Source organism: Colius striatus, chromosome 11, assembly GCF_028858725.1.
Source record: "Colius striatus isolate bColStr4 chromosome 11, bColStr4.1.hap1, whole genome shotgun sequence".
NCBI lineage: Eukaryota > Metazoa > Chordata > Aves > Coliiformes > Coliidae > Colius > Colius striatus.
The window spans coordinates 13,075,716-13,091,840 of NC_084769.1; the positions used below are offsets into that span (position 1 = coordinate 13,075,716).

At 43.0% G+C, this 16,125-nt stretch overlaps 1 protein-coding gene across 1 annotated transcript in view; it reads right to left on the reverse strand.

Annotated features, from left to right (window-relative positions):
* The window catches only part of SLC15A2 (solute carrier family 15 member 2), a 39,607-nt gene extending 25,245 nt beyond the window's left edge, over positions 1-14,362 (reverse strand). Inside the window, exons 1-6 of the mRNA XM_062004883.1 lie at positions 14,231-14,362; positions 10,696-10,783; positions 9,953-10,094; positions 8,090-8,182; positions 6,816-6,915; positions 1,653-1,743 (exon numbers count right to left, since the gene is read on the reverse strand). Of these exons, the coding sequence (XP_061860867.1) occupies positions 1,653-1,743; positions 6,816-6,915; positions 8,090-8,182; positions 9,953-10,094; positions 10,696-10,783; positions 14,231-14,362 (646 nt within the window). The remainder of the gene's footprint in view (positions 1-1,652; positions 1,744-6,815; positions 6,916-8,089; positions 8,183-9,952; positions 10,095-10,695; positions 10,784-14,230) is intronic.
* Positions 14,363-16,125: the final 1,763 nt, after the last annotated feature.

Consider the following 16,125-nt stretch of genomic DNA (forward strand, 5'->3'; position numbering starts at 1 on the left):
ACAATACCTCTACTACATAAGTGGGAGCACAGGATTAGTCTTAAAAGTCCAGTTCACTTTCTCTTCACCTTCCCAATCTCATTAGAGGTAGCCTGCTCCAAATGTTAGGTCCTTCACTAACCCATCAAAAAGCCAGGTTTGATCTATCTGAGCTATACTTCACTGAAACCCAGCACCTCTTGGTCCAGATCAGTTCTCAGGACACAAGAATTTAGAGGTCCAGTTGCAAACAGCAAGCCAGCAGTGGAGCCTGTGTGTGCATGCCAGTGACTAGAAATTAGTGCATTCTTACATGGAGTAATAATAAAAGGGCTAAATTAAGCCAACATAGTCAACAGGATACCAGCCCATGATGCCTTCAGTTGTTCCTATTGTTGCCCCTGGGCAGTCATGGTCAGCTGCACAGTTGTGTGTGTTCACAGCATTTATTTACTTTGTTCAGCAAATCAGCTGAAATCCAACAAAACTGGCAGTGAGACATTATAGGCACATTTTGACATGCAAAATGAGTTACACTTCTCCACCTAAAAGTATATATCCCCCATTTCTGCCAAATGTCTATGAACTGCATTTCTGCTCTTCCAAGAAAAGCTTTCACACTTAGCAAAAAAATTTACTTTTTCCCTTTCTTCTCCACCTCATTTCCATGTTGCAACTAGTTTATTGCTAGGTCATACTGCTACAGGTTTTGATGTTCACGGGGGACTAGAATTTCATCTGCCCGCTGATTGCATTGAGCAAAAGCCCCTTCCCAACAGAATGCTGACCCGTGGACTCCAGTGACAGAAAGAGCACGAGATACAGCACCTGTCTTTGCCTATGTGCATGGTGTAAATATGAGACAAGCACAATTGCCCACAGCCTTGTGAAAAGAACAGCCTGTTAAAATAACCACTCTGAACAGAGAAAGCTCCCTGGAGGCCATGGGTGGAATATGAAAAATATTGCTACTCAGTGTGAAGGTTACCTTGTCCTTGTCCCTGTCCCCATCACCTGTGTCTTGCTGCTCTGCCTCTGACTCTTTATTTACAGCATGCCAATCCCGTTGGCTTCTAGGCACTGCGATACAATGAAGTGCAACAAGACTTGGGGACTAAAAAGGGTTGTGCAAGCTGTCTAGAATATAAAGTAGGTCTTAAATGGGGCATAGGCCTGTGCTTTGTCTTCAAGGCTAGTTGCTCAGGGCTGCAATCTTGCAAGCAGACCCATACAGACATGCCTGAGTGCCAGGACAGAGTCCTCCAGAAGTCAGCAACACCCTGTGGGAATAGGCAAGTAGGACTTCAAAACCAGCCCTGTACAGGACAGCAGAGATCAGTTCCCATGCACAGACTACCTGCAGGCAGTACAGGGGAATAATCCTTCACTGTCAATGGGGAGGCTTAGGTGACTATACAGGTTCCTCCATCTTTCATATTTTAGTTCTACAGTGCAGGCTGGCTTTGAAATACAATCAGGAATATAGTCTCTGGAACTTATCTGCTAGTACTATAAATCTGTTACGCTGCTGATTAACAAGGCATAAATGCAATACACTAGCCACTCCACAGATAATATCATGCCTGCCATTCAGTTGTCATAAGAGCCTAACTATGCACAGCAGAGTAGTCAGAGGGCAGCTATTTACTGTCTTATTCAAAATCAACACTGACCTCTTAATACAGGAGTTACAAACGTGGAGATCAAACTTCCAGCATTAATGGATAAATAGAAGATGGAAAAGAACTTGCTTCTCTCCGAGGTCTAAAACAAGAGAAGATGATATCAATGTCATGGCTAATGAAAAGCATTGGGCTTGCAAATTGAATACTATCAGTTCTCTTGTTAGGAAGGCTGAGTAAATATTGACACGCAGCACATAAAATGTTAAGCAAACAAGCTTTCATTCAGGTGATAGCAAACGTTCACACAAATCAGCTCACGTTACTTGAGAAGTGCTTTGGGGCTCTTTGGCATTTCAGAGGAAAAGCCAGTGCTTCAAGAGTGTTGTGAAATTGGAAGGAGGGGAGAGCATTCACTTATTCAGAACAAGTACCATGGTTCAGATCCTCTGTCACCTAATTCAATCCCATTTGGAACTGTTTGACAAGCTCATAATTTCTTCTCACATCTACCTTGTGGGGTTTTTTTTCCCTCCCCTTCCTCTCCTGTGTAGAAATGGAAAAAGAAATCGGTGTCCTTTGAGAAGCTGGTAATGACAACATAAACAAGAGAGTGCCAGCAAATGAGAAGTATCCATCAGGCAGGAGATTACCAAGCTGAGGCCAGTCAGCCTCAAACTAATAGGGTAAATTAAATCTACAGGAGCAAATTCAAGAGTCTGTTAGAGGGATGAACTCTAAGAGAAAGAGTTCGGTATTTAACTGATGATGTAACATACTATCGTTGATACACTCAAAGGATTCCTGCTGATCCCCTTTCTTCCTGCATAATTCATAATTTATAAGGAATCAAGAAGAGTTTAGTCCTTTTTGTAGGAGTAGTGTGCAAGGGCATTCGACTGAGATCAGTCTCTCTTTGCTTGTGGGGGGAAAAATACATACAGTCACGTGCATATATGTAGTACTAAAGCTCCTCCCTGTGTTTGTGTGGGCCAGAAATGTCAAGAAAGAAGAGCAAGCTGCCTGACCTACCTGATGTTCATCTGTATCACTAGCTACAGGACATGTGAGTCAGTGAAACCAGTATTTAAGGACAGACCAAGCCCAGGCAGCCAATACACTCCCATGTACCTAGGCTTCACTCCCAGCTGTCACCAGGTCCTGTAAAGGTATTGAGCAGATTGCTTGGGGCATGGCTTTGTGCCTGGCAGAGAACTCCTGAGGGCACCTTGAACATCATTTGAATGCAAAGTTTTAACTCAGCTGAGTATAAGGAAGCTTCTCAGAGGCCTGGTTCTGTCCCCAGTCCTTCTAGAACGTCCTGCTCCCTTCTACTCCCTGAGACAAAAATATTCACAAGGCTAGAAAATGGGAGAAAATGCGAAGAATTGCAGGCAGCTAAAAGAGGACAGCTCTTGAGGAATGAAGCCTGGGATCCAAAAATGTATCAAAACTTCCAGTAACTGATGGTACAGCCAACAAGAAATACTGTTACTTCATATGGCAAGAAGTCTCTTATCACAGGGAATTACTGCAGGGAAGTTGGGTGGGCATGGAAGAGCTTTTCATTATGGCCCCTTGTGAAGCAGATACTGGGAAGGTGAGAGTGAGAGCCCCATCACCTCTCACTGCCACACCAAGGAGCCTGGGTTTCCCTTCACTTGGATTAGGGGATTTTTGTCTGACTCCAGCTCTTTCACAATTTCATTTATTAGTGCATTCCAGGCTATCTAATCCATAATTATGTAATTTGTAAATTATTTATTAATTTGTAAATTATTTTTCCTGGATTAAAGGATTCATTAAGGCTTACAATAATCATCCCTATGGCAGGTTCCCATGGTTAATAACAAACAGCAGTGGGTCCTACTATCTCTTATACTCCATTTCTGATCTTACCAGTGTCTAATTGCCTGGAACTATCTATTCCTAAGCCAGTAAAAGTACATCTTTATTTTACCTTCATTTTGTTATCATAAGGGAATCTAGAGACTTGAGCAGCCTCAGCAATCTCTTCCACTCACAGAGTAGCCCTGTCATGGCTTGACATGGATGGTGTACTAGATGGAGTAGACTCCTCACAGTCCCACTCTCTTATAGTGAAATTCTCATGCTACACCTCTAACCCTTTGTATCTGAGCAACTCAGAATTTCTGAGAGCTGAGAAAACCTGAAGCATGCGGCTTTCGACGCTATAAAAACTAGAGCAACAATTACCATAAACATGGTGATAAGAGAAGAGGGTAGTGATACATAAAGAATCTGGGGAATCTTATTTCACACCTTTTCAGATTTCAGTGATGGGAAAAAAGTGGTCAGAGAAAAGCAGAAGTGAGTACAAAAATAATGACCCGGCAGCTTGCAAATTACACTCATTGGAAAAAAGAATTCCCTCCCTGTTTTCTTAATCTTTGGAGCAGACGTACATTAACAACATGATTTGGATTAGCTAATTTGAGAAAAGGTACCGTACATGATAATCCTCATCTCCTTGGCAACCAGGAAATAAAGAAACAAAGAGAAAGCTATTTAGTACCTTAAACACCATATCACACTGTTTGAAAGCAGCTTTGGTCCTTCGTTAATATGCACAACAGCCTTTGCATTCATATAACATTTCGTAAATATTATGTTCAAGCATTTTTAGCTTGGACTCCTATTCTCATAGACAAAGATGTCTGGAAATCTTCTGCAGACAAATCTCCTTTCTCTTTCTGACCTCTTTCTGAATCGGTCTCTATCACTGTTTGTAGTAGCACTGTTCTCAAAGTGGCAGATTCAAGGCCATCACACTCAAAAAGTACTTAAAAGAAAAGCAGACCGATGGTGTGCATTTACCTGAAAACATAAATGTGTCTCTAGGTGGGAACAGCAGGGGCAATTTATTTATTCATTTTATATACAGAATTACCACATCCCCAGTTTCCAGACGGAACAAATGACTGTGTGCACTTAAGGGCTCAGATGAAGTTTATTGGTATCCTGAAAACTATGAGGGAATTGAATGTTTCATTTCATTGGGAATTCTCAAAACCTATTTCATCCTAGCTGGAGTGCAAGATGAAAACCATAAGTCCTCTCAAACACCACTCTGGAGTAGAGAAATATTCCGGTTGACCTCGAACCTTTCATTCCTTACAAAATCAAAACTTCTCTTTCTGATTTGGAAGACTTAAATTTTCTATCACATAGTATAAAACTTTTTTTTTTTTTCTTCTGAAAGGCTAAGTCATTTCAAAATGGTAAAATACCAAACTTTCCATTCTGAAAAGAATGAATAGAGCAGAACACATTGTCCTTATCGAAAGGCTTTTTGCAGTTTTCTTTCTCTAAATTAGTTTTTCTTGAAGGCAACAGAGATGAATGTTTGAGCCTTAGTATTTGATAAATTTGTTTGAGAGGTGCAGTCTGAATGCTGCAGAATGGATACAGGACCACACAACCACAGGTAATTCACGTTTTCCTCTGTAACTCAGCTGTGTTTGCAAGTTTGGGATAATAATGTGTGTGTTCCTGACTGGGGTGCTGAGATTCATTAGCTGAAGTCTATGAAACACTCTGAAGATAAGTGGTACATATTATCATTCTGTAATTAGGTGGTAATTGAAAGATGCTGGATAAACATTATTAATCATTAATATTCATAGAAGTAGCACTTCTAAAAAGGCTGCTGTAGCACCTGTTAGAATCCTTTTGGGACAGCTATTGGCACTGCAAGCTGGGATGCACACATGATGGCATGCACACAGCGTATTCCCAGAGCACATGTGCTGTACTGCCAGCCTGCTTTTGGGCAGAGCTGTGCCAACAGGGAAGGCTAAGGACCACCAGATGATTTCTGCTCCCTCTTCTGCATCCTCTAAAGCATCAGCTCCAACTGACAGCACAGGATGGACATGCCCACAGAAGGAGCTGCTTTGAATAGATGACCATAAAACATCCTATGTTTTGTTACTCCTTAGTAACCATAAGCTTCATCACTTCAGCATCACACAGTTCTTGTGCAGAAAGCACAAGTCTTCCAGAATTTTAAAATAAATGTTCTAGTCTGTATTATTACTTCATTAAATGCTGACTACGTGCTGGAGCATTGCAAAAGACAAACTGCCAACTGCCCTACGGACTCCCATCCCTTGTCCAAGATCAGCGGCTTTCCTGACAGAAAAGTCCATCTTCAATGCCTCCTTTGATGGCAATTTCTGCCTCCCAAAGTTCCTAATATTTTTCAATACTTCTCTGGATCTATTTCTGGAACTTTTTTGCTACTATCAGTCAATCCTAAATAACCCTCCTTGAATTTAAGCCTGCTCATCACAGATCCCAAAACATTTTCTTTCTTGTAGCAATGGCCTTCCACGTATTTGAGGACTTACGCCATGTACAGAAGCTGCTTACTTGAATACTTTCATTAAGAGAAAATAAATTGTTATTTTGTGTTATTTGTGCTATCCAAGTGTTTCATTTCAGGTCAATCTGAAAATCATGCATTTTGCCTGAGGATTAGTACCTCCTGACCTGCTTCGCTTCTTTAAGCACTGCCTTATACCCAGTTGAACCACTGTGTTACATAATGGGAGTTGGAGATTAGTGCAAGTAAGGGGTTAAGCCCTCATGCTAGAGAATGAAGACACAAAGCAACCAGGCTGTCATTCACAGGATGCAGAGCACAGACAGAGCAAAAAAAAGAAACATTTTCCCAACTCTTCAAAATTTTCTGTTCTGTAATATCTAGAAAACACTCTGGGTAGATTTAGTACCAAAGTTACTTTGAAAAGAATGGAATCTCCTTCTGTTCTTTCTGAATGTCTAAGACACAGACTATGACTGATTTGAGGAATAATTCCCAAGAAAGCATAGGCTGGTGATACCATTTTCTCTTTCATTTGCTGCATAATCACTCCTGTTAAGCTGGTTCAGAAATGGCTACAATTCCATGTACAGGATTTTCCAACTATTTTGACACCCAATTAACATTTAAGTGATTTGAGGCAATTATGACCTCTCCTTCCCAATATCAGTCCTGCTGTTCTGTCATTTTCCCTTCCTGAATCACCCAGATTTTCTCAAGTTTTATGCAAACCATTCTACCTCACATTTTACTACAGCTTTTCCTAACAAATCAGTCCTTATTCTAGTACAATGGGATTTGATCATACAAATAGCCTGAGAAAGTAAGCAAACACTGTAGATTTTAGGAAAGAAAAGAAATCTTACATGTTCCTCTTCAAACTGGTCCCCACCAAATGCAGAGACACACGGCTTGATACCTCCCGTTCCAAGGGCGATCAAAAACAGACCAACCATAGACAGGACCCTTTGTGCAAGAACAAAAATATCACCATTGCAGAACCTTTGCAGTGCTTATAAGAATATTTTAGTGTCACCCAACCATGATTCCTCTGGTATCATTGTCTTTTGCACATGGGTAGTGAGGATGAACCAGAAAAGTGTGAAAAACGAATTAATTATCCTCATCTCTGCATTCAGTACCAGTCAAGTAACCAAGCTGCTTTTGGCAGTTTCTTGCTATTCTGAGACCCAATGGACTTCCTAGAGATCAGAAATCCATGGGATTACTTTTCACTCATATGAGAACAAAAGTTGCAGAGATCAATAAAAAAAAAAGACAGAAAAAGAAAGGCCCAAAAAAATGTGCCTTTTCCTGTGGCCTTCCAACCTGGATGAGCACAGACTGTTTGAATTAGGCTCATTCTTAGATGCTTTCTGCCTCCCAGTGCTGCTATAAAATACCAGCATTGGCTCGACAGATTATGTCTGTAGGGAACATGAGTGTCAGGACTGGCCAGGTCTGGGACAAAGGAAACTGTTCTGTAAATGAGATGTGCTCCTGCCTGTATGTGCATAGTTATAGAGCTGTGACCACCCAGACAAAAACGGCTTGGTGTTTTCAGACATGCCAACGGAAGAATGACAAGCCTATCAGTTCAGAATCTAGACCTGATCTAGACCTGATCTAGGTGGACCTTTTTTAGCAGGGGAGCAGGACTAGATGATCTCCAGAAGTCCCTTCCAATCTCTACCATTCTGTGATTCCATGTGACTCTGTCAAGGGTTGTACCCTATAGAAGAGAAAAATCCCTCCTCTTTGGTTTTGTTTTTTCTGCACAAAGGGGAACATTGCTGAGCTGGGCAGCCATGTTGATGAGGAAATGTGGGAGGAATTAACCTGGTGCAGGCAGATGGATGGAGGAGACCATGCTCCAGTAGTATGTTAAAGCAGAGAAGGGTGATCAGGGGTCCCTATCTCAAAGGGCTTAAAGTCTCTGGTGGTTTCCAGTTCGTACTGATGCATTCACTTTAGATCCATCCTTCTGTTTTTACTCAGACACCCCCAAATCCTTCCCTGATAAAAGCAACTCATGCACAGCCCCTAAACTGCTGGCCTGATGGAGGTGAAACAGATGTCAGTCCTGGGTAAACCAACTGTCATTGCAACCTACAGCACTGTGGCTTCAACAACTACTTACACATGAACCGCCTGGTTGCCCAGGGATGGAATGGCACCGACTGACTTTATCAGATGGCCAATCACATACACAATGGAGAGGTAGATGATCGTCCTGTGAGGAAAGCAAACAGCAATGACTGAAGGTGCTGAATGATAGATGGTCTGAAAACAGCGTGCCTGTACTTCCTGATACAGCAGGTCTACTTGGCAGACATGCAAGGAATTGTTTTGTTCATACCACTGATATAGCAGGCAGCTATAACTCTCTTGTGTCAACACTGAATGCACTGGACGAAAGAGATAAGCAAATGGGTTCAGATTAAAGGCCTGCTTTCTTTAAAGGTGTTGCTGAACAGAACAAACTAAAAATGTCCCCCTCTTGTCATGCATGGAAGGCTGCAAATCTAAGAGTACTGTTAGGTCCAATTCAATTTCCAGATTATGCATAACTGGCATTTCATATCATGCATCTAAGTGAATCCCTTAACTTGAAGGCACCTGTAAGGACTGTTGCCCATATTCAACCCACCTAACACATCCAAATTAGGAGTGTGGTTTCCCCATTGCAAGTCTGGTTTAGATCTCAAGTGCCAGCGAAGGACTGAGCTCATCTTTCTGCCTCCTCTGTCTTGGTGAGGGAGAAGAAGAAATCTGAGTAGGATCAGGCTCTTGAGTGTATTCTATTCCTTCATCACCTTCAGGATTAAAAGACATCTATGTATTTGTGTGCACACTAAACACGCACAGAGGGAAGGTAGGACTCGCTAGGACAGAGGCAACAGAAGCCCTATGAGCTTTAAGTACCGAAGCGGTCCTTGATGCATCCAAACCTTAGTTGCAGCAGCTAATTTAGAGCTATCAGATCATTCCTAACCGTCTCTCTAATCTGTTATCCTGTCCCTGGTATTGGCCAAGTTACTACAGCAAAAGCTACTTCCCATTAATTCATAGGCATTACTCCAGGGAAAGTGCACAAAAGTCTGCATAAGGATTTACTTTCTCACAACATCATGTTGCTAGATAGATATCCTCAAGTACCAATGAACATTGATAGGTGACCTTAAATAATGAAGTTAATAAACTCCCACAGTTATATTTTTTCATTCAAAGGGACAGTAAAATTACTAAAATTGATCACAAAGAAAAAAGAACATTGATATCTCCTTAAGAACTTTCTGGTGGGAATATATATGGCAACTGTTTTTTTCCTGATGAGACTTTTCTGCCAGATGTACTTAGTCCTAGAGAGAAGGGTTCAACTGCACTTCAGCACTCTGAGAGCCAAGACTCTTCAGATAATGAATATACAGTTCCAAGCAAAGTAAGTCCTATATCCAACTGCTCGCTACCACTCTGAGGCAGATGATGACTTCACAACTTAGCAGTGGAAGCAAAGACTGCTGGACTTAGGTGATAGTTCACCTACTTGTGTGCCGAGGGAGACGATTTAAGTGAACTCGGGTGAAAGTGTAAGTATAGTTTAGTTAGTGACATTCCACCTGAAACTGCAAAATCTAGAGGTTGATACTGCTTCATCACCACCTTTGAATTCCTCTCAGAAACACCACTTGGCAAGCTGGAGGTTAATCACCCTACACCTTGGCTTCCTCAAGGTGGGTAGGGAGGACAGTAGAGAAGAAGTATGCTTGTGATACTTAATTTGTTCCAATGTTGTTGCCTATTGGCCCCTCTGTGAAAGAGGATCACAGATCAGCTGCTTATCTATTAACAGAGAGGGGCTGATCTTCACAGGTATGTGCTTGCCATACTGCCTCAGCTACTCTGAGGTAGCTCAAAACTCAGAGCATACACAGCACCACCCTTGCACAGGCTGCATGGTGTAGATGTAGGCTGTACAAACGAGCGAGACGCCTTCACTTACTTGTATTTCCCCAGCCATGAGTCTGCCATGATGGCTCCAATGACGGGTGTGAAATAACACAGTGCGGAAAAGGCATGGTACACAGCGGTGGAGAGATTCTCATCCCAGTGGAAGAAGCTTAAGAAATATAGAGTCAGGACAGCTAAAAGGAAACAAGCAAATCACATCAGATGATTAGTGTTTATCTCTGCAGGTAAGCAGGATCACAGTGGCAAGAAAACCACTGATTTGTCTAGCAAGTATGAGCACTGTTGTGGAAAGATTTGTGCTTTCAGACCTGTTTCTCATAATCTCTAAAGCAGGAAAAGCTAAAATGAGATATATGAATATCAGGCCTTCTTTGCACATAAACAGTTATGTTTTGCTGGAAAATATATTTTCTAGCTTATCTTACTATAACCTGTAGTTCTGTTTATGCATATTTTCTATTTGCAAATTCATGCCTGTAGGATTCAATTTCCAAGCATTCTACAAAAGACACCACACACTGGAAAACCAGGTCTGGTACAGAGAATCAGATTTTTAAAATGTACCAGAAGGTACATTTGGAGCTCTCTAGTCCCAGCTTCTGCTCAGAGCAGGTGTCGCATCAATGTTAGGGCACATTTGTTCAGACCTGCATCTCAAAATGCCATTTTACTTTGAAAAGCTGAGACCCCGTACAGCACAGCCCTGGAACATCAGTTCAATGTGTACAGAAAGCCAAGGATGAGAAAGATGGTCATCAGACACAGGCCACATACCTCTCATGCCATAGTAGGAGAAGCGCTCGCAGAACTCATTCACCACAATGAAGGCAATGCTTATGGGGTAGTTGGAGCCACAGAGTTTCTGCAGGAGACAAACAAGAACATGCCACCTCTGTGAAAGCCTTTTTTCAGCAACATATCCCCATGGTGTCTGGGCAATGGAGAGCCATTCAGTCCAAAAAAAAGTAGGCACACACTGCTGCTTAACTGACCTGTGGGTTGGATTCAAAGGAGGGAGGGGAGTCCACACCTATCTTGCTTTGGTTGAGGCTTCTAAGTGAGTCAGCCTGACCAACATGGGCCCAGTAAGGACTGCCATGGGGATTCATGGGCTGTCAGCAGCCCACCACGCTTGTAGCTCCAGAATCTCCAGCAGAAGGGTCCTGCCCTCTCTCCACTGCAATGTGAAAACCCATCGAGATGCAAAACCAACTTTGAATGCCTTTTCTCACACACTTCACATAAAGCTACTGCTCTGCCCCAAAACTGTTCCATCTCCTTGTGCCAGACCTTGCCTCAGCAGTTGGCAGACCCCAGGGAGCCACTGTCTGCTTCTGTGCAAAGCTGCTCCCTCCCATGCAACAACTGCCCTCAGTCTCTGCACCTCACTTCCACTGAACTGTGCCACTGTGTTCACTGAAGCAGAGTGTCAGCCCTGTGTCCTGCACTCCCTCAGGCATGGCAACCATTTCATATTCCAGGAACACCAGCATAACTGTGGATAATTCAATTTATTAATCAAAACTAAACAAAACAGTGATGGCACTATCAAGCCTGTCTGAGCGTGGCGGCTGTTTCACTGAACCTGACTTTACTTCAGTTAAAATCATCAGTTTCTGAGTGGAATACAAGGCATTTAAACAGATGAGCCTTGGCATGACCTTGCATGGGCCTCTGTCCCTCTTACTACCCCACTGAGGTCCAAGCTAAGCAGCTTCCAGCTGCTTAGCTCCACTGCTTCGCAGCAGGGAAAGCGGGTTTGCACAGCACTGCTCAGCTCTGCCAATTAGTGGGAGAGGGACTGGCCATGCACTTGGTGAGGGATGGGGGGGTGGAGAGGGTGGTGTGTGTGATATTAACAGCTGCATTTATGGTTTTAAGCAGCCATGGTATGGGCCAGTGAAGTGAGGTGAACTCTTCGCATACATTGTTGTGCCTCATGTCAGAAACAATGAATTCCTGTATTTCTTCCCAGAGTCTCTAATGCAAATGGAGATACCAAAATAGATGTGTTTATTCAGGTTTATTTCACCACCAAGAGACCTGAGCTTATTTGGATTCCCAAAGCAATAGCATCACAATTTGAAGAGTCTAGCTTAACGATGCTACCTTGCTCAACTCTATACAAAAACAACAAAAGAGAAGAGACTGGCTGTCCACAAAAACCAAAAACACACAAAAAACCCATCCAAAGAACACCAAATGTTTTCCACTACCTAATCCAGCATCTCTAAAGACAAATATTTCTGTTCTTTTTAATAAATATATATATATATTATTATCAGAGCTTTTTATATAAAAAGAATATAATAACAGTAATTTTTTAAAAAGAATAATTTTATAAATATCTATTTTTCTCTTGCTAGTTATGGGCTGCTTTCTTCTTAAGAAAATCTTGGCCTCCTTCCTTTACTAGAGTAAACATATAATTATCCATTTCATTTATTATTTACTCAGAACACATATGGCATATGGCTTGCAACACAGAGCGGACTGACTCCCTTAGAAGCCACACTGAGGCCTCCTGCTTTTAGACTAGCCTGAAAACGGTGGCATATATAAGCTGTAAATGTACAAACACACAGGTATTTGCACACACAGAATACGTTTCTCCAACAAGTTTTTCACAATAAAGAAAAGCCATAAGAGGCAAATTATGTGTCTTGTGGGTTCTTGGAGGCGTTTTCTGAACTCGGAAATAAAATTGTAAAATTGGGTTATTTTTCTTCCTCTCTCACAGATCTCACTATCAGTACTCCTGAGACTTAACAGCCACATTTGATGGAGATGCAGAGTGTGACTGTTCAAAGCCAGATGAGCATGTGTAGGGAACACTGCTGCCTGCACTATCCCCTCCACACCCGGTGCGTGAGCCTTGACGGATTTATCTGCAGCAGGTTTAAGGTACCACATGCTATGCTGCAACCTTCCATTGACAGAAAACTTAGCAGTGACCCATTTCAGCCACCACTGCTCTGGGATGGGCACCTGCTATAGATGAGCAGGGGCAAGCAGAGAAAGGAGAGTGGGAGACAGTGTTTTCCCAGCTAAATCTCCCCAACTGCCTGAGACAGGACTCTGGTTAAGCATTTACAAATACAGAGCAATGGCTTACAAGCCGGGGCACTTCCATCTGGCTTTTATGTCATAAGATGACATCAGGACATGCAGAAACCCTCATGGATTCTCTCCTCTGTATCACTGACCTGCCTGTGGCCTGCCTGGATATCCAAAAGTGGGGAGCTTTCATCCATGCAGGGAGTCAGATGCAGTTTGCTTGCTGCCGGCAAGGAGGACCTTGCTCAGCAGAGAGCCACAGCAAAGCCTGGATTCATGAGCACACAGATAGTCAGCTGTGTTGAGCTACCACTGTAAGCCTGGGACCCGCGGGATTATGGAGCTCTTAAAGTTACTCTGGAAGTTGATAGTGTCTGTCTTTGGAAAAAAAGAAAGGGCATTTCAAGTGCCAGCTACAGGAGACATTTGGTTTTGTCTCTCCTTTCTGCTGACTAGCTGCAAAATGGGACAAAGATTAATGTTTCCCAGGAGCCCTGGATATGCAATAGTTAATATCTGTGCAGAACTTAAAATGTAGAGTTAAATAGTTGGCTTGTTAATGACACGACTGTGATCTTTAAGAGCAAGTATTAACATATTGTCCAGCAAGTCAAAGCAGGTGCAATACAAGCCCTGTTCTCCCTGAAGTCAATACAGTGTAAAGTTTTTAGGGGTCAAGCACTCAACCAGAGTTATTCTGAAAACCTGCACAAATAAAGCTGCAAGGGAACAAAAGAATCTCCTGAATATGTCTTTAAATCAGAGCCTGAGCTGTAAACCTGAGGCTCTGGTGCTACAGTTGTACTCTGTAACGCACATTGGCGGCCTGTCCTCAGTCCCTGTCCCTTCCTCATGCTTTGCAGCATCTGGGGACACCTCCCTGGTGGGTTTCATCAAACTAAGCAAATGCACAGGTCAGCTCCCTCTCTCCCACGCACAACATCCCACTCCAAAGATGTAAGTCCTTCCCCACAAGGAAAATAGTGCTCAGGAAAAAGGCAGCAATCAAAGCCTTCACCATTTTTCCCAAAAATTCAGACAGTTCATTTTTTCCTTTAAGCTGCACTTTCTTAACTTAATCAGGTTAGTGGAGAGATTTTGCCTTGAGTTGTTGAGGATTACTTCAACTCTCTGCAAGAAAGGGTGTTTGTCTCTAGCCAGAACACAACAGAGGAAAGAACAGAGAGATCTTGCAATGTTTAGAGCAAGCTGAGCAGAAAGCAAAGAAAAGGAAACCAGCTGTAACACTCACCGGGGATTTTTTCTGAACAGGGAAATCTCCTTTTGGAGGATCATCTCCTGCAGAAATAAAAGTGAACAAAGTTTCCTTGGATTCATTTCTCTGAAAAGCATTCATCTCCCCTCTCGCCTTGTCTCCCACCATGCTATGTGGCTGTGGTGAGTTGACTGGGAAGATTTCCAACCTAAGGCATGAAGTTTGATTCAGCTTGAGTTAACCCTAATTGAGCATATTTGTGCAGCCAGGGCAAAAAGGGGAGAGAGATGCTACCAGGAAAGACAACTCAGGAGTTCAAGAAGAGTCAAGGAACGCAGCCTAAATTATTCACAGGTTGGTGCTGTCAGCACTTCGTGGCACAGACCTCCTATTTGCTTGGCATGCCCCCAGCTATCGTACGTGCACCAGCCCAGCACAGCACTGTATGCTGAACAGATGTGAGCTGAATAAAAATCCCAGGTCCCTGATACACCAGAAACCCTGCAGATTTAAGAGCAGAGCATGCATCTGCCTCCTGATGCAATAATGACAGGTTTATTCTGTAGGGATCTCATTCCATGGAAAAGCCACGCATTCATCTCAAGTCATAACTACTGAAACGCTCATCGCCTCAAAGCCTCAGGCGCTGGACATCATGGACACCTGCACTGTGTGAAATCATTTCTTTGCTGTCCCAGGAGGGAAGTGACCCAGAGTTCATTCCTGCATCAGTTCCCTGGAATGACCTTGACTTTTCCTATGGAACAGTTTAATCCAGAGGGCACAGCCAGCACCCAGAAGCAGCTCCCAAACCCATCTCCACTTCCTATTAAACAAAAGGCCACCTCAGGGCTCCTTATGTGCAACCTACATTTTGCTAGGAGTCCCTGGGTCTCCCCTGAAGGTACCCTGCTGTCCCTCCTTCCATGCCCTTCCCACAGCAATAGAGGAGCTCTTAATCTGTATTCTCCCAGTGCCAATTGCAATTATGGAGCAAAATTCACAACCTTCCCATAAACTGTCCTCAGTGTCTGTGGCTCTGCAGTATTCTCAGTACACTGCAGCACTTTTTTCCTTACATTTGGCTTCTTTAAAAGGCAAATGTTCAAAGAATGATCCCAAATATTTCCCTCTTATCAGCAAAAGTACAAACTATACCCAGAATTTGCAGCTGGTACAAGGAGTCTCCATAAACCCATCCTTAGCCTCAGTACTTGAGGCTAGTGCTTGAACACCAGAGAAATCAGGTTTGCAGTTGACAAACCAGGAAAGAAGCCTTTGCTGACACCACAGATTCTTTTTTTCTGGCTTTAGTTTAGAGTCTGAGGTGTGACAGTGCACAGAGGAAGCATAATTACTCTCAACATTCCCTCATGTGCTCTGGCATTGTTTTCTCTCAAGATCCTCAGGGATCCTGTTTCACTGCTAATTGGGCAGCTAAATATGAAGCCCAAACTTCAGATAAGGCCAGAAAAGTCCATCTGTTTCTTATTCCCTTTTCCTTCTACAGCAGTGGCAAAGCAACAATTTGGAACCTCCCCTGTACTGCCACAGACTAGCTCCTCATCTTCAGTCCTCCCAGAAATTTGCATACTCAGCAACTTTGCTTTTCACCTGGGTCACTTCTCTGGTGCCTCAAACAGCCTGCAGGGAATAAGGATTTAAGCTCACTTTGTGAGCAATACTAACTCAAAAACATACCCACCATTGCAGCCAGTGCAAGGAACAGGACTTTGCACACTAGTCCTGTCTCCTGCAGGCTGTGTTAGCACCGACTCGCGTCCTGCAGGTCTGACCCTGTGCTAGAGACAGCAGGAATATTTCCGAGCCCTCTGTTGGTGTCTGCCCCAGCAGAAACCTGCTGTTTTCTGCCACGCAAGGGCAAGCAGAGCAAACACAGCAGCAAAGTTATTAAATACAAAAGTATCAAG